General features: G+C 47.1%; 7 protein-coding genes across 7 annotated transcripts; 2 read left to right on the top strand and 5 right to left on the bottom strand.

Annotated features, from left to right (window-relative positions):
• Positions 1-631: 631 nt before the first annotated feature.
• On the bottom strand, positions 632-3011 carry F5J12DRAFT_891480 (uncharacterized protein; the record flags this gene model as incomplete). Its single annotated transcript, XM_051747494.1, has 8 exons — positions 632-706; positions 762-1208; positions 1259-1800; positions 1857-1997; positions 2058-2173; positions 2222-2347; positions 2399-2793; positions 2841-3011. The coding sequence occupies 8 exons, from the start codon at positions 3009-3011 to the stop codon at positions 632-634; spliced, it is 2013 nt and encodes a 670-aa protein (XP_051601576.1).
• An 877-nt stretch (positions 3012-3888) lies between these two features.
• F5J12DRAFT_891479 (uncharacterized protein) lies at positions 3889-4444 on the bottom strand (the record flags this gene model as incomplete). The annotated part of the gene is made up of 2 exons (XM_051747493.1): positions 3889-4291; positions 4341-4444. 2 exons carry the CDS (start codon positions 4442-4444, stop codon positions 3889-3891), a joined length of 507 nt encoding a protein of 168 aa, XP_051601575.1.
• A 724-nt stretch (positions 4445-5168) lies between these two features.
• Positions 5169-6087, bottom strand: F5J12DRAFT_904997 (uncharacterized protein; the record flags this gene model as incomplete). The annotated part of the gene is made up of 4 exons (XM_051748605.1): positions 5169-5318; positions 5368-5530; positions 5584-5765; positions 5827-6087. The coding sequence occupies 4 exons, from the start codon at positions 6085-6087 to the stop codon at positions 5169-5171; spliced, it is 756 nt and encodes a 251-aa protein (XP_051601574.1).
• A 142-nt stretch (positions 6088-6229) lies between these two features.
• F5J12DRAFT_686350 (uncharacterized protein) lies at positions 6230-6403 on the bottom strand (the record flags this gene model as incomplete). Its single annotated transcript, XM_051740316.1, has 1 exon — positions 6230-6403. A coding segment is annotated over one exon (174 nt), but the record flags the coding sequence as incomplete, so codon positions are not given.
• Positions 6404-7084: 681 nt separating this feature from the next.
• Positions 7085-7327, bottom strand: F5J12DRAFT_687802 (uncharacterized protein; the record flags this gene model as incomplete). Its single annotated transcript, XM_051740336.1, has 1 exon — positions 7085-7327. A coding segment is annotated over one exon (243 nt), but the record flags the coding sequence as incomplete, so codon positions are not given.
• A 3232-nt stretch (positions 7328-10559) lies between these two features.
• Positions 10560-14125, top strand: F5J12DRAFT_781930 (uncharacterized protein; the record flags this gene model as incomplete). The annotated part of the gene is made up of 23 exons (XM_051742643.1): positions 10560-10595; positions 10644-10723; positions 10783-10800; positions 10876-10949; positions 10992-11028; positions 11050-11102; positions 11145-11178; positions 11305-11340; positions 11382-11416; positions 11458-11492; positions 11623-11656; positions 11699-11732; positions 11775-11809; positions 11852-11885; positions 12050-12123; positions 12462-12469; positions 12531-12699; positions 12852-12879; positions 12940-12994; positions 13040-13435; positions 13476-13606; positions 13660-13779; positions 13813-14125. 23 exons carry the CDS (start codon positions 10560-10562, stop codon positions 14123-14125), a joined length of 1869 nt encoding a protein of 622 aa, XP_051601571.1.
• Positions 14126-17721: 3596 nt separating this feature from the next.
• On the top strand, positions 17722-17922 carry F5J12DRAFT_684195 (uncharacterized protein; the record flags this gene model as incomplete). The annotated part of the gene is made up of 1 exon (XM_051740284.1): positions 17722-17922. A coding segment is annotated over one exon (201 nt), but the record flags the coding sequence as incomplete, so codon positions are not given.
• Between the last annotated feature and the right edge of the window lie 5897 nt (positions 17923-23819).

Here is a 23819-nt window from a genome sequence, read left to right as displayed (position 1 = left end):
CTGGGGGATGGACTCACACCCTGGAAGGGTGGTGTCGGCCGACCTCACTGGGGGATGGACCTCACACCCTGGAAGTGGTGTCGGCCGACCTCACTGGGGGATGACCCACACCTGGAATGGTGTTGGCCGACCTCACTGACCTCACTGGGGGATGGACCTGTCGACACCCTGGAAGTGGTGTCAGCTGGACCTCACATGGGGATGGATCACACCCGGAAGTGTTCGGCCGCCCCTCACTGGGTGATGGACCCACCCCGGGAAGTTGATGTGGCTGACCTCCACTGGGGGAGGCTCCACCCTGGGTGGTGTCAGCCGATTGTCACTGGGGGATGGACACAGACCTCACCACCTGGCAAGTAGGGTTGCCAAACCCTGAAAATTCCCTTGGCATAATCAATTGCTTGTCAATTTAGATGTTACCAGAAGTATTGACTCTGATGACACTTCCAGATGGACATACCCCCTGAGACCAGTGTTGGCCAACCTCACTGGGGGGTGGCCTTACCCCCTGAATCCATGGCCTATTCTTCACCTCCAGGTGATGTCAGTGATCTCACAGGGTTTGAAACTTGCAATGAGCATGGGTAGCCATATATAGGGATCCTTTTGATTCACACCATCTACAGTTTATTTATAGACCAAGACCCAGAGCTCTCTTGGTTGGTTGACGAGCTCTAGTTGATTTCTTGCTTGCCTCTTCACCCTCCTTTGCCATCTTCTGATCAACATCCCCACATGCCTCCCCTTTTTCTTTTCCTCACATCCTTTCTTGTATTCCAGGATTCCTTCATGCCACCCCCCTGGGTGGGACAGGAATCCCCTGCACTGACCCCAGTTGTTTCCTGTGCACCAATCCCTCTGCTTGAGCCACCAGAATTCTGCTGCAGTCTTGCAACTACCAGCCCCACTGCACCCATAACATCTTCCCCCTTGTGGATATCAAGACCTGAGCCTAGCAAAAAGCCCAGATTAGCAGCTTCAGGGTCATCTGATTCTATGTCCTGTGCTCTTTTGCACTCCCTCCACAACAAACCAAATCCCAGTACAATGGTAAGACCTTTCTGGGTGGATGCAAACTTTTCACTTTGCAATTGATACAGTGCCTTCCAGAAGGAATCCCCATTGCCATGCATCTCCTGGGGCAAATACTGGGCACTCCAGGCCCAAGATGCCCAGACAGGCAGGTTGACTGGTCCAGCATCAGGTTCCTGTACAAAATGTTTGTTAACCTGGTATTTGAAGAAAGTTCATCACTTACTGTCTCTGGCAAGCCATCTACAAGCTCAACAAGTTCCTGGTACCTGGGCATGATGCAAAGGGACTTTAAATATTTCACCCTGTCCCCATTGGCATGACAAGCAGGGCTGGATTCATGAGGGGTATCTTCAGATGGGGCCCTCCCAGAGTCAAGGATATCCTGGGCCCCTGATGAAGTTGCTATAGGGGTCATACCAGCCCCACCAATTTCTTCCCCTAAATCTGAGGGCTTGGCCTCCACCCCAGCTTCACTGTCCTCCCCAGGGCTCATCCACTCTCTCTTTTTGGATGGGGTTTTCCTGTTCCAGGGCCTTCCCAATGGCTCATCCTCCTTTTTGCACTTGATGAATGAAACAATCACCTTATCCTCCTCCTCTTGGGAATTCCAATGATTCCAAAGCATCCACATGTCGGCCTTGGTCCATTTTGAAGGATCTTTCATCACAAATCCTTCTGGGATGGAATTGGAACTCAGATACTCCAAATGGGACTTGATAAGCAGGCCCCAGGGAACCTTGGCCTTGGGCTTCCCTGTAAACTTTGCTATGTTTCCAACTTCCATCAACAACTGTAGATGCACTTGACAATCAAGAACATACCATAGGCAGCCTGGAAGACCATTCTTGCCAAACTCTGCTGGACCTTGAGTTTCTGACCAGTCCAAGCTGGTACCTCTGGGTTTCCTTCATCATCCAAGGCTATCTCCACCTTTGGATTCTCATCATTCAAATCTTCCTCAGCTGAGTATGGAATCAACCTAGGTACACATATTACATTGATCACCAACGTTTATCACTTACCAGCTTCAGTCAAAAGATAATTGGTTAACATTTGCTCTCCCTTTAGAACCCAATCCTTGGTGGGCTCTGAAGACTCTGAGAAGGCCTTCTTCCCATCAGGGGGTTGTGTTTCAAAGCTAGGTTTCTTCATTAGCATTGGATAGACAAGGTAAAGGGGAACCTACACTGCCATCTTGATCTGAGAATCAGTAGTCTCATGAGCCAGAAACATCACTATATTTGACCCCATGGTCCTCCTGACTGTTTCAATAAAGTCTCTGGCCATGTTGGGAAAATTTTTTCTCCTGTACCTGAATTATTGCATGATTAGTATAAGACATTTGAAGTAGACCAGCACTGACAATTCATGAGTTTCTTTTGGAGCTCCCAACTTATTCCACTTGGAAGCAGCCCTCCCTGCTTCAGCCTTCTTGTCATCTGCAAGAGACTCCCACCACTGTTGGATGATTTTGGTCCTCTGACCTATGGTCTTGGGGTCCTTGGTGTCCCTCCTCTCCCTATCATAGGCATCCATGTCCTCTTTGAAGAGCTGCTGGGAGGCAGTAAAATCAGTGAAGGGTTTTCTGTAATTTCCAGCCTTGGTAGGTCTGGTCCTCTCCTCTCTGCCATCCTCATCCTCACCAGTCCCAGGCTGCTCCTTCCTCTTGTCTGTTGCAGCCAGGATGCTCTCAATGATGTGTTCCTCATCATCCTGGTCTTCAGGGTCTAGTTCTGGCAAAAACACCCTTCTGATGGCCTAAATACACTTGAGATATGTGAAACTTGATGAAAAAGATACCCTACCACTCTCAAGTTCTGGGGCAATTCCACAGATCCTGAAGATGCTTGCTGAAGGATCTGGGATTTCACATCAGCCAGGATCTGGGCCCTGAGGTCAGGATTCCCTCGGGCATCTGTGTACTGCTCCACATAGGAGGACAGCAGATCAGAGTAGACTTCAGACCAATCAGCCATGAGAGAATAAAATCAGGGGGATAATTAGCAGCACAGATGATGGAGGTTGGAAGCAAGGTGAAAATTTTTCAGCCTTTCCCAATTTAGGCAGGAGGTTGAAGTTTTTGGCCATCACTCTTTTAGGAAAGGTACCATTATGATATGATTGTTTTGATGTATTTGCTATTCACTTTGATTCAGATACCAAGTGCAAAGCAAGGGTAATCGGAAAACTATACACATATACCCATGTTCTAAATACAATCCATTTGTTTACCTTGGAACATCAATTGGGCCTTTTTGGAAAAGTCAGTCCACAACACTATCTGCTTATGAGCATAAGCCTTTTTCCCTGGTTCCAACAATTGTAGAGCCCTTTTCTCCCATATGTCCTTCTGGAACTCAAACCATAAGATGGCCCAAACCATCTCATGCCTCACCAATGACAATTCTTCTTTCCACCTGTCCCTTCTTGCCCTTGCTTTGAGCCAGTTGATCCTGTAAACTGCCCCACAATTTATCGGTGAGATTTTTTTGAGTAGTATTAACACTTACACTCCTCCATTAAACCCCCCTTCTCAGCATTCAGTTGACCCTGTTCACCATCCATCATCCAAAACCATGCCATTTTGCTGGTTCCCTGCCCAAACCGGTTCTCCTCTGTAACATCCTTACTCACTGCCAGGTCCTGGGGCTGAATAGCCTGATATTTTTGTCCAATCTCTCGATTGGGTTCCAACTGGAGAATGGCCTGCCTTGCCCTCTGATAACTTCTGACCTGCTTGTTTATCTGAGCCACCACTTTTTGGATGTCCTGCTTGGTTCTTGTACCTTCCCTAGTTGATTGTGCACTGCGGAAGTTCTGTCTGTATAACATTGCCTTGTGTCCAAGGTTGGTTCAGAGCTGGTCTAGACAATCATTAGCTTGCCCAATCCTGAGTTCCATTTCTTCTTTGAGGAGGTCATGAAGGCCAAGCTCCATCAGTTTGGTTGCTCCAATGGATGAGGGCATCCATATACTCATGAGCTCAGCAGGTAGCTCCTCTCCTTCTTCTGTAGGCTCCCAATCCTCATCATCTTCCCAGTACTCTCCATTGTCATCAATTTCTTCACCTTGCCCAAGGAATGCTGGATCATCCTGGGGTATGAAGACATCATCCACCTCCAAACCTTTGAGAAATGCCAGGCTGGTGCCATGGAATTTGTCAATCCTGGCAGAAAGTCTTTTTCTTTTCTCTGAGACTTTGATTTCTTGTCTGGTAGACATGTGGCTCTGTCTAAGCTCAGATCTTAGCTGGTCCCTGCAGGTCTGGTTAGCAGCCTATTGCTTCTGGAAACCACAGACCATACTGTGCATCCTCTATGCTAATTCCTTCCACAAGCCAAGCCACAGCACCATGGCTCCCTGGGGACACAGGTGGATTTTTCATGAGCTTTAACTGCACTTCACCCATGGTAGGGGCCACAGGCCATCAGACATGCCCAGGGTTTCTTAGGAACATACTGACCTTTTTCCCCTTTCAACAAATAAATGTCTAGGGAATCACCTCAATTTGCTTCTGCCTCAAGAACATCTGACTCCCATTGGGCAAGTTGGCCAGGGTCTAGAACAGCTGTCAACTGCTCATATGCCTGATTCATTTCTTCTAGGCACTTGTGTGAGGTCTTGTATTTTTTCAACAGTGCAGGAACTGAGATGTACAGGGTAAATTAACTTCTCTTTGAAGAAAAGGTCTCTCACCCATGTTGACAATTTTTTTCCAGTTAGAATCTGGTCATCATACACTTCTTGTCTGTGGGCCTGAGTCATAGACCTTGCAGTGGGAGAGATCTTATTGAATGGAGCCCACAATGTCTCCAAAATTTCACCATCCAGATGACCAGCACCCTTGATAAAGTTGAGGCTATATCTTGGAAAGCAAGAGAGTTTGTGGGCAGCAAGATGAAACTTCCCCACAGCAGGAATGATTTCCAGGGAGGGAGGGAGATGGAGAGAGCAGCTGGATTTTACCCAACTCTGGAAGTTAATACTCCACTGGCACCCAACATCATAAATGACAAGGGCCTTTGTGATGCTTTCTGAATGATAATCAAGAGCACTGCAGATGGAGTAATCTGTGTTCATGTACCTAGCACAAAATGAGTTCCAAAGGCTTCCAGTACATCCATCAGGTCCACTCACTTTTCCCCTTTCTGAAAGTCCACCACAGAATGGGGAACAAAGCAACCATGCCAAGCACAGGCTGTGGCACCAATCCCAGTGGACTGGAGATTGGACTTGTTAATATTAGCAGCATTGATTGCCCTGTGATTGCTGCAGGTGGATCTCTACCAGTACAGTGGGTCATTTAAACTCCATGACCTTGGGACAACTCACCTCCTTGTTATCCAAAGACTGCTCAAGATGGGCCTGGTAGGGCTTTTCAGCAACCATGTAACCAGTTCCATCTGCTAATGACACATCCAACTCAGGCTTGTTCATTTTCATATGCTGAGCAGTGAAGTTGCCATCCATGACATATTGCCTCATTATGGTATCACTAAGGGGGGAGGGGAGTTAGAAATCAAAACCCTACAGTTTATCACTCCATACCTGTCATATCGGGTTTTCCAATCTGGAGGTAAATTAATACCTGGTTGTGGGCAGGCAGGACAAAAGAGTGCAAGTTCTCCTTGTCTAGGATCTTGTTCTTTATCATGACCAAAGCCAAACCATTTCCTATGTTTCAAATCCCTCCACAGTCTGGAAACCCTCATCAGCTCTCGGTACCTGTCCTAATTGGAAATGAATGCATTAATAGAACCCCCTAAGAGCAAATAGTGCATGGCACTCAACTGGTATACAGTCAGGAAATGCATTGTTGGTGAACCTCTTCAGCTTCTGATAGAAACTCATAGCTGAAGTCTTGCATTCCAGGGCATCAATGAGAAAGTGATTAAGAACATCAAAGGTGAAAGCAGTCTTGGGCTTTGTTATACTGGCTGGAAAGAGTCTTTCCCTGAGTAAATCAAGGTGCCAGTCGATTGAATCTGACCCAGGGCAATTGCACCAAGAAATCTCATGAGTGAAAATTCCTTCTGTGTGCACTATGGTCATTTTTGATCTGAAGGATCTCCTGCTACCAGAGGTTAACATGGAGGCTACAGGATATGACTGCCATTGACCTGTAATTGGGAGGCCCTTCCCCAGAAGTATAGCCCAACTCCTCTGAGTCTGGATCCTGATTCTGTCCATTTTGAGGGCAAGGATGACCCCCATGGCCAATGTGCCAAAGGAACCCAAGTGCCATCAAAGAGGTATCCTGGTAATGAGTAGCATTCCATCTTTGTACCTTGTGGAATGGAAGATTTTGATGCACTTTCACAGCACAAGGACCACACCAGGCATGCACACCAATGCAGGACATGCATCTGATACTTCCTTCTGCCTGACAGCACTGCTCACATATCCCCCCCTTAGCCAGCTGCTCTCCCTCAAGAATGACTTTGAGATATTCTGCTCTCCAAGGCAGCCATTCTCTGATGAAATCATTTTGACTCTAGGGGATAATTTAGCCAATGCAGTATCAGGCAAAACTTCCCACCTTGGTAACCCTCCTAGTATTTGGGGTATCTTCCTCATCATTCCAGTCCAAGGTAGGCATGTCAAAGGAGTCTGGGACAACATTTTGGGAGCCTATTGTCCTGGGGGTCCTTGGAGTTGAAGGTTGACTCTGAGATGGGAGGTAGAGGTGTCTAGCATCCACCTCCTTGTAGGTGTCCTTTCCTCTCCAGGTTTTAGTGACTTCAAATTTATACAAACCTCCTGCAGAGCTTTTGCCAAGGACTTTGGTTCTACGACGATGCATGATTGAGCACAGGAAGAGTCAAAAGCAAGGTTTTCAGCTGTATTGAAAATTTTTCATCCCCAAAACAACACCACACAAGTCCAGAACAAGGTTATCAAATGTATTTAAAATATTTGTACCCAAAAATTGCCACTAAAATGTGTTTTAAGTGTATCTGACAGCCAACCCAAGAATGTCCTTTTGGGTAGTCCATGCTGGTCTTGTGACCTTGAGTCAGTCATGTACTTTGTCCTTCATATAGTGCACCAATGCAATTCTTTCTCCCTTCTCCCACTTTGGCACAGAATGTTGAAGGATTTTTCCTGATAGGAAAATCATGGTGCCTGGGGAATAAGCCAGTTCGGCCCCCAGATCTGGAATAAGGAATTTAGCATTGTGAGAACCCAGGCTCACTAATGAATCCAGAAGGGTTGGGGTGGATGTGACATCTTGGTGAGAGGGAGTTTCCTGATTGACAATAATATCAATGTTGGTATAGACTGATGGCCAATCCAGGGATATCTCATTCTCCACCCTGCCAGCCTTGGCCAACATTGCTTGATCACCAGCCCTGGCCATATCTGGCAATGAGACCTTTGCTATATTGCTCCAGAAGTGTTCCACATAAGAAATCTTGAGCAGCCATTCCCTATTGGCTTTCTGTTTGAGGGATGTGCTTTGATAGAGTGTATCAACCAACCTCTTTAAATTTGTCAGCCCCTACCATGGAAATCACAGCACCTGGACAAACCTCATGAGCCTGTTGGAATGTGGCAGGAGACATGGAAATCCTGCCATGTCCATACATGAGTTGGTCAACAGGCTGATGCTTATGGCCATATCGTTTGTTAAGCTTGCTTTTGTCTTTTGGCTTGTTCTTGGGCTCAGTCTGAAGATTGTGTTTTATGGAAAGGAGAAGGGAATTGAGAAGTTCCTATGATATAAAAGCTGTAGTGAAGGGTTGTCAGAGAATGAAAACACTCACTATCCATGCATCTGGGACAATACCAGGCAGATACCATACTATCACCCTGCCATGCACATCCAGAACTGTGGCAGGAGCATTGATATACCCAATTTTTGGGTTTTCAAAATGGATGGTCCTGTCCTTGGCATGCACCAATGGTTCAGAAAACCTGTCTGCATCCCAATGCAACACATCTATTAAGGGTCAGACTTGGATCACTTGCAATTGTTGTGGAAATCACCTACAGGGATTGAGGATGGCATGTGTAATGACTGCAGATGCCAGCCTAACTTCCAAAGATGTAATAGCATCTGAAGTTAGACCAGATTCCCCTTGCAATGTTGCCCTGACTTGGGTTAACTCAGCCAAGGATTGAAGTCTATTATCCAACTAAATACATAGCAAGTGTAGCATCACTGCTTATGGCTTACCTTGGCTTCCTGAGCTGGTGATTTGAGAAAATAGAGCTGGAAGAGATCATAGGGACTGTTCCAAAGGCAGCCTTCAGCATTCCAACCACCATTGTATGCAGGGAATCATCCATGATGATGTGGGGGGTGTTGGAAAAGTCAAAGGAAATTTTTTCAACTGTGAGAAAAATAGTTAAAAATCACTCAGTACATAAGTTGGAAGTTATTCTCCACAAGGGACCTTGCTTGACTTGGGGGAAGATCCAGAATCCAGAAACCCAACTTAGTCTACTAGATACACCATGTTTCTTGAAACATCTAGTGATGTAAGCAGGGGCCTGGAATGGTGGAATCAAACTCAGCAGCAGTTGAACTCCAAGTCAATCCAGTCCAGCAATCTCTTGAGCATCATGGGAAACCATGGAACACCAATACTAATCTAGCAATCTAGCAACATCCAACAGCTAGGAACACATCCAGTCAGCATTTGAAGGGAAGATGTTGGGTTGCTAGTAATGCCATTGGCAAGCTCTTGAGCATCAAAGGGAAACCTTGCTTAAGAAGATCAGCCATGGAACACCAGTGCTAATCTAGCACCATCCACCAGCCAGGCAGACTGACATGAAACAATACACCAAGTCATTTGCTAAGGTTAGGGTTAGAAGGAGACTTGCATGAAGAAATACACCAAGTCTTATGCTAGGGTTAGGGTTAGCACATGCTTCATTCAAAAAAAGAAGCATAGATTCCCACACAGCATTCAAATCCAATCAAAGCAGTGACATTTACAAGGTCATACATAAATTCAACTACAGTTACAATTTCAACTACAAAGGTATAATGGTTTCATAAGAAACCAAGGCTTGCCTGCATTCCAGAGGGGGCCCTCCTCCAGAAGTACAGTTGGGCCAATAAAAACTGTCCTCAATTCAACCAAGTTCCCAAAAAAGTGCACAAAAGCTGATAACAAAGATACTAAAAACACATTAGCATCAACACAACTTTGCAAAGTTCACATACCTGAGGTGCACTATTTCTTCACCAGGAGTCAAAGACAAACAGCTCTAGAAAGTTTATGTCAGTACAACATAGATTATACAGAAGTTGAATACTCACTACACCAAAGCCTGACCAACTAGCTACTACCAATGTATACCAACACATACCACACAAAAAAACGTCATAAGCTGACCTACAATGTAGGTACAGACTAGCCCCCAGATCCCATATGAGCTGGCCTACAATGTAGGCACAGACTATTCCCCCAGACCCAACATATTACCCAACAACCAAAAATTGCGCTGGCCAAGCACAATCTAAGGTCAAGGGCAGCCCCTCCCTACATCCTGTAGCTGCAGACTACAGTCAATAGTGAGGCACCAAGGATGCTGCAAAGTAACGGTAATCAAGTAATGTGAAAATTCTGGGATCAGAGGTGCCACTTACCTTATGACAGCCAAGACGATGGGCTGAGATAAAAACAAAGATGATGTAGCATGCAAAACGGGAGAGAGAGGGGGGGAAAGGGAGATGGAGATGGAGGGAGAGGGAGGACGATGGAGGGGAAGTGTCACATTGCAGGAAAACGCAGTAAGGGAAAAAACATGCCACTGACTGGGGGGGATTTATATACTTGAGTCTTATGTACCATTGTTTGGCCACAGTCCAACTAATGAGGTCGCTGTCAATGTCACGTTCTTGGCCTCAGCACATGTTCAGTTGCCATGAGTGCTGGCAACTTCCTCTGAGTCAGTACTGCGTGTTGTACTATACATCGCGAATAGTGATGTCACGTGACTCCACTGTCACCAGATTCAGCTTCTATATACTAAATACTAAATGTTCGCTTGACATTCTCATAATTGCATTGTTGAGCTGAGCAAGCACTCCCTCATGCTGTTGGCTGAGCGGTAGTGGTGGCTTACCCTTGGGATTTCACAGAAAATGTATTGTAGTAGCACTACCGGATCATTTAATAAATGTAGTCACTTATTGAAACTGGAAATTGGCCTAGCAGTGACTGACCACTCCGTATATAGTCCTACATAATGTTCCAGAGATGCATCCGAAGTACGGGTAGACACATGTGATGATCATGACAGCTGTGACATTGTTCATGTCACAATTAAGGTTGTGTCCAAGATTATCATAGGTCTCACTACGTGACCTGTCCAAAATCAAGATCTGTGCATCTGAGTATCTGGATTGTTTGCTGCTCTCCTCTTGCCACACAGTGTCTCCCTCACCAACCGTCATTGCGTTATCCCACTCTCTGGCCCTGCTGCATCTCAGTGAAATTTTTGGTACGTTGTCGTCCTCTGGATCTCTCGCACCTCTCCCTCTCTAAACACAAAATAGGTACGTCATGCCACATCTCCCTTCAAAAAAAAAAACAAAAAAGGTATGTTGTTGAACCTCTCATGGCTTCAACACTCACATCACACACCAGGACGCTGCCATTCTTCTCAGTCTATTGCACATTGTTCAGTGTCCCATACTACTCACAAAGCCCATTCATTCAAAAAGAAGGTAAGTAGCTTGCAGCGTCCCTCTACAACTCACAAAACACCCCCCCCCCCTCTTGCCAGGTCTCATCCAAAAAACAGGTATGTCATCCCAGTGCGCGGCATCTCTCTACCACTCACAGAACACCCTCTCACCTTGTCTCATCCACAAAACAGGTATGTCATCCTACTTCCTGGTGTCCCTCTACCACTCACAAAACACCCCCTTGCCATGCTTATCCAAAAAAAAGGTATGTCGTCCCAATTTCACGGCATCCCTCTACAACTCACAGAACACCCCCTCGCCATGCCTTATCAAAAAAACAAAAGGTAAGTCGTCCCAGGTTGCAGCATCCCTCTACCACTCACAGAACACCCCCTCGCCGTGCTCATCCAAAAAAAAGGTATGTCATCCCAGCTTCGTGCTGTCCCTCTACAACTCACAGAACACCCCCTCACTGTGCCTTATCCAAAAAAAAGGTAAGTCATCCCAGGTCATGGCATCCCTCTACCACTCACAGAACACCTCCTCACTGTGCCTCATCCAAAAAAAGGTACATTGTCCCAGCTCGTGGCATCCCTCTACCACTCACAAAACACCCACAGAACACCCCCTCACCATGCCTTATCAAAAAACAAAAGGTAAGTCGTCCCAGGTCACAGTGTCCCTCTACCACTCACAGAACACCCCCTCACCGTGCTCATCCAAAAAAAAAAGGTAAGTCGTCCCAGGTCACAGTGTCCCTCTACCACTCACAGAACACCCCCTCACCGTGCTCATCCAAAAAAAAAAGGTATGTCATCCCAGCTTTGCGGCATCCCTCTACAACTCACAGAACACCCCCTCACCATGCCTCATCCAAAAAAAAGTTACGTCGTCCCAGCTCATGCAGCGTCCCTCTACAACTCACAAAACACCCACAGACCACCCCCTTGCTGTGCTCATCCAAAAAAAAAGGTGTGTTGTCCCAGCTTCATGGCATCCCTCTACAACTCACAGAACACCCCCTCGCCATGCTCATCCAAAAAAAAAGGTATGTTGTCCCAGCTTTGCGGTGTCCCTCTACCACTCACAGAACACCCCCTCACCGTGCTCATCCAAAAAAAAAAGGTATGTTGTCCCAGCTTCACGGCATCCCTCTACCACTCACAGAACACCCCTTCGCTGTGCCTCATCCAAAAAAAAGGTATGTCATCCCAGCTCACGCAGCATCCCTCTACAACTCACAAAACACCCATAGAACACCCCCTCGCTGTGCTCATCCAAAAAAAAAGGTGTGTTGTCCCAGCTTCGTGGTGTCCCTCTACAACTCACAGAACACCCCCTCGCCATGCCTTATCAAAAAAAAAGGTATGTCATCCCAGGTCATGGCATCCCTCTACCACTCACAGAACACCCCCTTGCTGTGTCTCATCCTATAAAAGGTATGTTGTCCCAGTTCCTGGTGTCCCTGTACCACTCACAAAACACACTAGTAGACTATCAATTCATATCTCCCTCCTGCCACACTGCATCTCCCTTGCTGTGTCTCATCCAATAAGGTATGTTGTTGGACTTCTACTTCATGGTGTCCAGATGATACTTACATATCACCCTCTTTGGTCTGCTTATCCAGTGCCCAGTGTTGTGTAGTTGCATACATTGGCTTCTCTTTTCCATAAATATGTAGATATCTATCCCTGCTGCATGATATATGTACTAAACTAAATGCATTTATTGTTATCTTACTGCTTGTCCCCTATACCTTCTGTGTCTTGTAAAGATAATAAGGTATGCTACTGTTCCCTTCTGTGTCATATGTTGCTGCCACTCACTAATGTTGGCATAATAGACTCAGATGGTGAAGACCAAGCAGACAGCTAAGAAGACCACTGGGGGTAGAGCTCCCAGGGTATCTCTTGCTGGTCTGAAAGCTAGGGAAAAACATGCTGCCAAGTCAAGCAAGGCCCATGCTAGGAAGGCCCCTGTTGCCAAGAAGAGAAGGATGAGGAACTTGGCAAGTCTCTTTTTATATTCCATCCATCTTTCTAACATTCTATGCAGTTCTGTGTGATGTGCAGGGATGGAGGGACATTGTGGCCTTGTGATCAGGCAGGTTGCAGAAGGGTAGTGTGTAACAAGTGTGTTGTAGTATCTGAGGATTGCCTTGCAGAGGTCACCCAGCTTCCTGTGACTTTCAGGTGTGTTAACCTCCCTTTTATGAATTAATTCCATTGACTCAAACTCTGGATGAACTTCAGGTGTGTTTCCTGTCATTGGAAAATGACAAGATTTGAAAGTCCTCAGCCCTATTTTGTAAGTGCATATTGCCACCCCAATCACTTCTAACTCCAAGTACAGGGCTTCTACTTGTCAGGCAAGCCAGTCCTGAAACACCCTCTTGTGGTCATTGGGGGGTTTGAGCATGCCACCACCTCTGAAGTGGCTGGTAACTCTACTGCCATTATCCACCTCCACCTTGAGTCTCTAGAGCTTGGCCATGCCCCTGTGCATATCCTTCACACCATGTTGCAGGGATATTTCAGACAAGACACCTACCACTTCTCACAACTGCCCTTCAACTTTGCCACTGAGGAGTCCAGAGCTGCCTATGACACTGCAGCATCAAAGCTAGCTTCAAGTCTGACTACCTTTGCTAAGGTAGTCATTTTCCTTACTGCCCATACTGATGAAGACAGGGGGGATCTGTTCTCTGGAATGGAGAATAAGGTTCCAATAGCCACAGAGGTCTTTGAGGTAAGTCACCATTGTTTGACTGTCACTCCCATCTGACCAGTTGCAGTTTCTGCAAGGCCTTCTGTTACCCCTCTCCAACATTGTCAAGGGTGGAGACCTCATCTTCTTTGTATGTGGTTCTACTGTAAGGAAGGAGCAGAGCTTCCAAGGACTGAAGGCAGCTGTGCAACAGTAGGTTTTCTTTCAATGTTGGTGGTTATGGCTGACACCATATCAGTTTCAAGCCCAAGGTCCATGTTGCTTTTTGATGCTGAGAGACTTCAACTAGTCACCACCATTCCCTTCCTCATGAGTGTCCTTGACTCCACCCTTGTTCAAGGCTTCCATGTCCAAAGTGCAGTCAGGTATGCCCTGAATGACTGTGGTATGTTGGGTAGGCACTCCAACATCATCCTGATGTTGTGGCAGGAGAAGGTAGTGGTGGAGAAATTTGTCTGGACTGACAAGTTCATCAGGCCTTGGGGACAACAATTGCCTGCCCAGTGCCCTCAGTGTTATAGCATTCAGAAGTGGGAAGCTGGTTGTTCAGGGCAGACTTATTCCTATGAGTGCAAGAATCCTGGCTGTGGGAAGGACACACAAGGCACATCTCAGCCTCCCCAAACCTATACTATCTGCATGTCCAAAGGGGCTACCAAACTGACACAGGGAAAGGGGCAAACATCATCCTGGCTGTTGGAATCTTTGTAAAATACCCTACCTTGATACATATGATATGCATGTACTACAATCAAAAATAGCTGCTTTGTGTTTTCAAATTTCATATGACATTGAATGTTCAGAAAAAAAAGTAATTTCCTGCAGGACAATTCCTCCTTAAGTACTGATACACAACTGAGTAAATTTGCCCAATGTTAATTCCAATACAATGGCCAGATTGGTAGAGTTAACTTCAATACCACAGGATAAGGATAGGATATAGGATTTTTCCACAACCATGTGGGTTCAGCCAGCTAACTACCAAGGAAGTAGTGTACTGAGTAATAAGATTGGCCAGCCCCACTAACCCACTAGCAAGATATTGGTCTTTCTTGCAAAGTGTCTGCCCAACCACAACTCCAGGTCATGGTTCATTCCCCCCAGCTACATCAGCTGACCCCACTTCTAGGGCACTAATTCATCCCATAGCTGTGTCAGCCAACCCCACTTCCAGGACACTAACCTATCCCATAGCTGCATTGGCTGACCCCACTTCTAGGGCACTAATTCATCCCATAGCTGTGTCAGCCAACCCCACTTCCAGGACACTAACCTATCCCATAGCTGCATCGGCTGACCCCACTTCCAGGTCACTAATCTATCCCATAGCTGTGTTGGCTGACCCCACTTCTAGGTCACTAATTCATCACATAGCTGGGTCGGCCAACCCCACTTCTAGGACACTAATCTATCCCATAGCTGTGTCAGCTGACCCCACTTCCAGGACACTCAGCTATCCCATAGCTGCACCGGCCAACCCCACTTCTAGGACACCAATTCATCCCATAGCTGTGTTGGCCGACCCCACTTCCAGGACACTAACCTATCCCATAGCTGCATCGGCCGACCCCATTCCAGAGTGGACAGTCATAATTGTCAGGGTTTAGTAGGTCTGGCTCAAACCAAGCCAGAGCCATACCCTTAAGATAAGACTGAGTGAAGGTAACCTTCACCCTGTTGGAGCAGAATGTGCAAGGGCAGTCTTGAAAGTTTAGCTCACATTGTATGAGGAACTCACAGAGTTTCTTAGGGTCAGAGCCATTGAAGGTGTTGGGCTCATGGACTTTGGTTTTTAGAGCAGAGTCCCCAGTGTGCAAACTAGACCACACAAGCACATGGACAGCTCTAGCAAGAGCTACAAGAGGATCCTCTGGCAGCTCAGCCAGGTCTTTGGGGATATCCCCATCACCACTGCCCCTGCTGTTTGGATTACCATCAGGATAATCAGGGTCAGGGTCAGGTCCATCATCTTGGTTATGAGGAGATGGAGTATGGAAGTTTGTTGGGTGGAGGTCAGAGCAACCAGCTTGTGAAGCACTTTCACCTTCAGTGCAAGAGTGGTGTCAAGTGGAGAAGGATTGGAATTGTTTGACAATGGAAGGGAGTCAATGTGGATTAGCTAGCACTGCAGTGAAGTTCTCAGTGACCTCTCTCTGGGATTGAGCTCAAGTTCTCATAATGGTGTAAGTCTTTTGGGAGACAGAGAATGGGATCATACAAGTGTGAGTATGAATATACTGTCAAGTCCAGGCCTATTCTGACCAACTCTAACACTAGACAAGGTCTGGGGAGAGGTTCAGAAGCAAGTCCAACAGAAAGAACTGTGCTCTGACTGGTGGAGTGTTGGCAGGAACAAAGTCCACCAAGATAAAGGCAGAGCAGAGTGAGGGTGTTGTGGGGCACTACCTCTGGGTAGCATGTGAATAGGGGAAAGCTGTAGGGGAAACCCCTAGGATCAACCCAAGGGGTGCTGAGTAGAAAGGAGATGTAGAGTGTGATGGTAGAGTTGGTCAAAGAGTTGAATGTAGGGCACAGAATTTAATTCTGCAGAGTTGGAGGTAGGAATAAACTTGCTTTTGAAATTCCAGGTGATGATCTTGACCCAACAAAGTAACTCTGAGATAAATTAAGTGCACAGGAGGGGAAATGAGACACAGTAGATGCAAGGACACAAAGACATTTTGAAGGATGCTGTAGGTATCCTCAGTAGTGCAACAAGCTACTGATGTATTAGACCAACCTGTAGGTATCTACAGGATATCAGTAAGTATAATACTGGTAGTGAAAGTGAGCTTACCCTCAGTAGTGCAACAAGCTACTGAGGGAACAGTGAATAAACTACTGTAAAATGTGCGCTCTAAGGTGATTATGTAAGCACCCAAACATCGCACCAAAGTGAGCAGAACACAGGGGAGAATATATCTCCAACAAGATGCAGAAGACACAGTAGATGCAAGGACACAGATATGAAGCAGACACAGTAGACACAAGACTCTTTGAACTCTTTAGACCAGCATATGACATGGATTGTGAGTCCTAAAAAATGATGATTCTTTTTCATCACTGAGGTAGAATTATATAGTACATGGATAGTAAGGTACTGATTGGAGAATTGTGGGGCAGGTAAAGCAAAATTCCAAAAACAAAGGGGGCAATGTGTCAGATGTCAAGGCCATACAGCAACATGTGAAAACAAACTGTAAAGCAGTAACTGAGAAAGACCAACAGGAAAGACAGATATCTTCCAACAGGATGAGTGTACACTGTACTGTGGAGTGGAATGTGAAGGGTAGAGGCTGTAGATGCAAAAGGGGTTCTTGCATTGTGGAGAAAGGTTCACAGGAAAGGAATGAGAGGGGTAACTGGAGTTTTTACTGATGATCTATGTGGTTTCCTGGCTACATGGCAAGGCAAAGGTTGAAGCAACATGACTGCAGAATTCCAGATAGACATATGTCAGGTTGATGTTGACACAGAATTCCAGGACAATGATTGGTGTGTGTTACTGATGGACAGGGGAGCTCTGAAGGTTCAATGGGTGAGGTGGTGCACAAGGCAGATGCACAAGGCAGATGTAATAATTCTGAAGATGACATCCATGGTTAGTAATGGCAGAATTTTGGTGTTAGCATCCCTGTTTTGGCCTCAGGGAGTATACCACTCCCTACAGCATCAGGTTTAGCTTGTGTGCTACCCCCTTGCATGATCTCAGCCCTTGTATTTCAGAGGGAGAGTACAGATGGACAGCTGGAGGTAACTCCAACAGGCAGAAGATGGAGACAGAGGGAGTAGGAACTAAGTCAATATTCATACTGAAGAACAGCAGAGTACAATACATGCTTTTATACTACTAGGAGGTACAGTAATCAGAATCAGAACTGACATACAGAGACTCATAAAACTTCAAGTAAAACCTCCTAGATGATGAATGAAGGGTAGATGAAGGACACATGAACAGGTAACACAGAACATCCCAAAGAGGAAACAGTCCAGGCACTGGACCATGTGATGCATGCACTGTGGAGTACCTGATCACACACTGTCAGGGAGAAGTCTGAAGGGTAGTCACATGAGTCCTCAGAGAATGGCCTGCACAGTCTGGTAGGAGAGCACTACAAGTCCAACAGCAGTCAGAGTGGAGGTGACTTGTAAATGTCAGGGGATGGGCAGAGTTTGTGCAGAGTGAGTGAATGACCAGCGGAAAGGGGTGCAGAGTGAGTGAGGTCCTAGGACAAATGCATGGTCATGACACCCCCTGTGATTGTGAGTACATGCTCCAGAAGATATGACAGGCTGCCACTGCATGTGATCCACACAATATTGTTGCATTCCACAAGGCTTGTCTTGCCCTCTGTCTAAATGGTGTCATGGAGCCATTCTGGAAAGACTGGGGGGATACATGTCCCTCCCACTTTCTCACCCCCAATGCCCTGCACCAGTGGCACAAGTTCTATTTTGACCATTGTGTATACTGGGTAATCAATATCATAGGGGGTGAGGAACTCAATCACTGCTTAGCTGCCCTGCAGCTGAGGATAGGGACTAGGCATTGGGAAAATGGTGTCTCCACCCTCAAACAGTGCACTGGTCAAGAACACCATGAACTGGAGAAATTGCTTCCCACCATGGCAGCAGGGGCATTGCCAATGACATGCTTTGTGCCTTGTGTGCCTTGTGTGCCATCACTGAGTTCATCTTTCTTGCCCAAGGTATCTCCCATTATGATGAAACCATTCATAGTCTCAGTGAAGCCCTTCATGAATTCCACCATTACAAATCCAGCATTCTCAGGGCACATGGCCATCTTGGGGAGAATGGCCCCCTTGACCACTTTCAGATACCAAAAGTCAAACTAACTCAGCACATTGCATGGAGCATTCATCAGATGGTGCCCCTTATCAATGGAGCAGCAACATCACTGAATGTTACCACATAACTCATGTCAAGGCACCCTACTGTTTATCAAATCACCAAGATTACCATGCCCAATGTTGCCATTTCCTTGATTGACAAGAAAAACAATGCTTTTTCTGCCTCTTTACTGCTCTGAAATCTTCAGCATCACTGCTTTTCTTTGCAATGATGGACAAAGCCAGACTTATGGCAATTCACTTCCCAGAGGCTAGTTGGGTTTCTGGTATGTTATCCAGAAAACATCATGTTGACCCTGTCCACTTGCAGAAGTCCATATTCAATAACCCCCATTCACATGTATCTGCAACAAATGCCACAGTGCTTCTCCTTACTGTTGTAAACTGATAAGACATGCTCAGCATTGTAGACGCAAGCGCTGTCATTGACAATACCTGATAAGACACACTACAGGAGGTAAGTATACATGCGTGTCCTCAGGGGTTACCGTACCCACCTCAATGTCGTAGACACAAGCACTAAGGTGTAAACTAGCATAAACAGTTCTATAAGTACAAGAGCGCCTAACACGTGACCATTGACACCTACATGCCCCCACAGCAGGACACATGCAAATGGACAAAAGAAAGTCCAAACTAACATGAGTTCCATGCATAGAGAGAAGAAAAGAGAACAGAAAAAGGAGAAACGTTCCACATGCAGAGGAGGAAAAACAGAAACAAGAAGTGAGCAAAGTGACCATTGAAAACGACCTCCAACACCCCCTCAACGGGACACGAGCAAGAGACCAGCGACATGACAGGAGAAGGACGGATGAGGCAGGGCCTTGGTGAGGACATCAGCAGTGTTATGGGAGGACAGGATCCACTCAAGCAGGAAGGTCCCAGCTTCGATGTGAGAATGACAAAAATGATACCGCATGTCGATATGTTTGGTGCAATGGTTGTTTTCAGCCTTTCACAAGAGTGCGATCGCCCCCGCATTGTCAGCATAAAGACGAGTGGGGGGTGGCACCAGGAAACCCACAGACAGGAGGAAGGACTGAATCCACAGACCTTCCTGGATGGCTGCAGTGACCACCATATACTCGGCTTTGGTGGAGGACAGGGCCTGCATAGTCTGTTTTTTAGAAGAGTGGGCAACGACGCCCCCATAATAGAACCAACAATATCCTGTCACAGAAATACAATCCTTGGGGTTTGCCGCCCAGTCAGCATCACTGAATCCATGCAGAAGAGGACCACACGTGTGCTCCCCATAGTGAAGGTGATGATTAACCATGCCTGCAAGGTAACAAAGGACACGTTTCATGGCTCCAAGTAGATGTGCACTGGGATGGGAGAGATACTGTGAAAGACACTGAACAGCAAGGGAAATATCAGGACAGGTGCAAACAGAAAGGTATAACAGTTCGCCTATGAGTTTTGGGTAAAGAGACCTTAGGTCGGCAGGCTCAACCAGTTTTGCTGCCTCAGCATCAGTGAGAAAGGGATGAGTGGGGTCCATTGGAAGGTGTACCGGGTGGCAGTCAACGAGATCATACTCCTGGAGGAGGTGGATGATGTACTCGCTCTGGTGAAGCCACAGTTCGTGGGTGTGACAATTGCGTTCAAACTGGATGCCAAGGTATTTTGTGATGGGTCCCATGTCTGAGATGCCAAAACAGAGGTGTAAATGATGCTTGACCTCAGCGAGAAAACACTCGTTGTTGCTTCCACCAAGGCCATCATCAATGTGCCAGGCAGCCATGCAGATGACCTCTAACTGACGAAAGATGAACACTGCATGATCTACCTCACTGCACTGGAACCCCTGGCTCTCGAGTTCAGAGCGAAGTGTTTCATAGAAGTGGTAGGCGGCCTGTTTAATTCTGTAGGGAGCAGAATGAAGTAACCCAACCAACTCCTCACCATCTGGGCCATACTCCTCATACCCAGGTGGTTGTTTGATGTACACCCTCTCCTTGACCTTTCCATGAAGGAATGCCCTCTTGATATCCAGCGAGTGTAGTTCCCAGTCCTCTCTGGCGGCAATAGCAGCAAGGAGTCGAATGGAACTCTGCCTTGCAACCAGTGCAAACATCTGCCTAAAGTCCCTGCCCAGTACCTGAGTGAACCCTTTCGCAACAAAACGTGCCTTCTCAACTGGCCCTCCCTTACCGTCTCCTTCTTTATACTCCAACACCCAGCAACTTCCTATTGCGTGAGCCCCAGGAGGAAGGGGAACAAGGCTATAAACATTCATCGACCTTAGCTGATCTATTTCCTTATCCATGGCCACCCTCCACCTGGAGGCATCACTGCGATGGACCACCTCATCATAAGTAGCAGGGGGAATCGAGAGATCATAAGTGGGATTGGCTGGGTCACAGCAAGTATTGCTTCATAGGGCCAGGCAAGCATGTTCAGAGATGACCAAATCAACAACTGCAGCAGAGAGCAGACCTACAGAGGTGTCAGAGGATGAGAGATCAGACTCTGACAGCTCGGTTAATGGGGAAAGAGGGCCAGTTAAGTGGGTGTTACAACCAGAATCAGTTGTGACAGGGGGGGCAGTTGTGATGGGAGAAACAGAGTGGGCACAACATGCAGCCAGGCATTCCCACATTGCCTGAAGAGACTCAGTGAACGCCTTACCTGCCTCAGTTTGTACCCTGGTTCTGCCAGAACGACGCAGAGTAGCAGGGGGAGCAGCGATGGAAGGTTGAACCACAGTCAAGGGCATCGAGGGTGAATGAGACAATGAGGGCGATGGGGACGGGGGTCATGAGTTGTCAGAGTCCTCGTCCGAACCTGAGTCTTTGTTGGTCATGGATGATGGTCCACCAGCTGATGCATTCTCGAAGGGCAATGCATGAACATCTTCATCAAAAATGACATCCCTAGAATTAAAGAACCGCCCAGTGCTAACATCCCACACCCTATACACCTTGACCCCCAGTGGATAACCCATAAAGTGTACCAGTCTGGACTTGGGTCCTAATTTCTGCTGGAGTTCTAAAGGGATATGCGCATAAGCTCGACAGCCCCAAACCCATAAGTGACTGAGATCAGGTCGTGTGTGATGCAACATTTCATAGGGCATGATCCCATTCAGTAAGACACATGACCCTGTGCGATTATGTAGATAGGAAGCTGTGAGCATCGCCTCACCCCAGTAAGCAAGTGGGAGCTGAGCGAGATGTAACATGGCCAAGACACATCCCTCTAATGTGTGGATAACCCGTTCAGCAACCCTGTTTTGCTGGTGCATATATGGCGTGGATAAACAATGAGCAATACCCTGTGAGTTCAAGGACTGGATGAATGTATTACTGAGAAACTCCCCCCCATTGTCTGACTGCAGAGCCTTGACCATCATACCATGCTGCCATTCCCAGTGGGTCCGAGTGACCTCCCAGGCTTCAAGAGCCTGGTCCTTGCAGGCAAGCAGATGTATGTCCAGGATGTGGGTATAGTCGTCAAGGATAACCATAAAGTACAACTTGCCATGGAAGGTCTGTACCGGCATAGGTCCCCTGAGATCAGTGTGTACAAGCTCAAGAAAGGCAGTGGTATGGCTCTTAGAGGGTTTGAACAGTGAGCAAGCATGCTTCCCAACCACACAGGACTCGCAGATTGACTGCAGACAGGGGGAGCTAACAGTGACACCAGATGTGATCGAGGACAACTGAGCTACTGCCTTTCCGCCAGCATGGCCAATCCTGGCGTGCCACAAACCATATGTGACCGGGATGCAAGCAAAGGCAGTGAGGACTGGGCTGGTGGTGAGGGGTAGGGGTGCATCAAAGCGAATGAACTCAAGGTCCAGGAAGCAGAGGTTGTTTGACTGTAACTGCACACCACCCAAAGGACATCCACAGTAAGAGAGCTCACAGCATGCAGGTTCTCCCTGGAAATTACAACCCCAGCCCTGACAGAGCATCCACCCAACTGAGATGAGGTGCAGCACAGCCTGCAGCGCATGCAAACAATTGGTGAGTTGTACCCAATACTTATCACCACCAATGGATAGGAAGGCTAGACATTCGCCATGTCCAGTAGTAGGTAAGTGTCTGTGATTGGCCATCTGAATATTCACAGACGTGTCCGGCATATAGGTTTGAAAAAAGGCACGATTGCTGACCAGCATGCAGGAAGTGCCAGAGTCCAAAAGACTAGAAGCTGAGAGAGTGCCAAGGCATGCCTTTAAGGCTGGTGACAGCATAGGTGCATCCCCACCTTCGTCAAGCTCAGTAATAACCGTGCAAGTAAGATCCCCAGAGTGTGTGGTCCAAGGAGAGGCCGCAGAAGAGTCAAGTGCTGCTGCAGCCACCGGAGTTGACATAGGAGCGGGAGGAGCAGGTGTAGTGGGTGTGGATGCAGTGGTCACCACGGCCGAAGTAAGTTTGTCCTTTTCCTTATCATGATTGCTAGCACCACAAATGAGGCCCTTGCCAACAGGAGTATCACAGTAGGTGCCTGATGGATTGTTGCATGTCTTCTGGAGGCCTGTTGCTGGGTTTACATTGGGTGGGCCAACAGGCAAGGTTGCAGCATTAGTGTATTCAGACCCCACAGACGAAAAGGAGAGTTGTTGGACCAAATGGTGAGCCTCAGCCACAATCTTGACTGAAACACTCTCAAAAGTCACCGAGCTCATGGATAGTGCCATAGAAATGGAGGAATGGGTTGTAGAGGCAGAAGTCTTGGACACAGAGGAAACAGAGGTGCCTGTAGAGGCAGCAGCTGCAACAGTACAGGAGCTTTGTAGGAAGAGGCAGAAAGACAGCCAGGTGCCAGTCTCTGGAAGACCTTCAATGAGATGGAAGATAGCCTCCTCATCCGAGTAGGACACCCCCATGCAAATGAGGTCATGCCGAGCAGCAGAATGCTCTGACAAGTAACAAGCCGCATCACCGGCGTCCTTCATACACATGTGCAAGATCCTCGCTTGTACAAGGTGCCGTGAGCCAATGTCAACATGGTCAAAATTATCATGGAGAGCAACCCAAACATCCCGAGCAGTGGTAGACCTCTCCTGGGGAATGAGACGAAGAACAGCTGGCAATAAATGCCAACATAAAACATCCTTTGCCACAGCATCTGCCTTAGACCAATCAACTATCGCCTTCCACTCATCATCTGTGAGCTTGGCAGGATTCGCAGGTTTTGGGTTTACTGATGCAAACTCGATAGGGTCCAGCGGGTCTGTGCCATTGCTGACATGACTATATGCGCCCTCACAATCTAAGGCCAGAAGCACCTGTGTCTTCCAGGCAAAGAAGGTGGAGGCATCGGTTAACTCAGGGATATGATCAAATTTTCCCATGATGAACAGCGACATCTGGAGCAGCTGGGGGTAGTGAAGACATGTGTTAAAGGTGTATATATGTGCCTATATGCAGATGGACGAGTCATGTCAGAATCAGTGTTGAAGAGGGCTCATAACCTGTTGTAAACTGATAAGACACGCTCAGTGTCGTAGACACAAGCGCTGTCATTGACAATACCTGATAAGACATGCTACAGGAGGTAAGTATACATGCATGTCC

Source organism: Pisolithus orientalis (assembly GCF_024613125.1).
Source record: "Pisolithus orientalis strain OTSU chromosome Unknown F5J12scaffold_9, whole genome shotgun sequence".
Lineage (NCBI taxonomy): Eukaryota > Fungi > Basidiomycota > Agaricomycetes > Boletales > Pisolithaceae > Pisolithus > Pisolithus orientalis.
The sequence above is the reverse complement of the archived record's forward strand: the minus strand, read 5'-3'. Positions and strand labels throughout refer to the sequence as shown.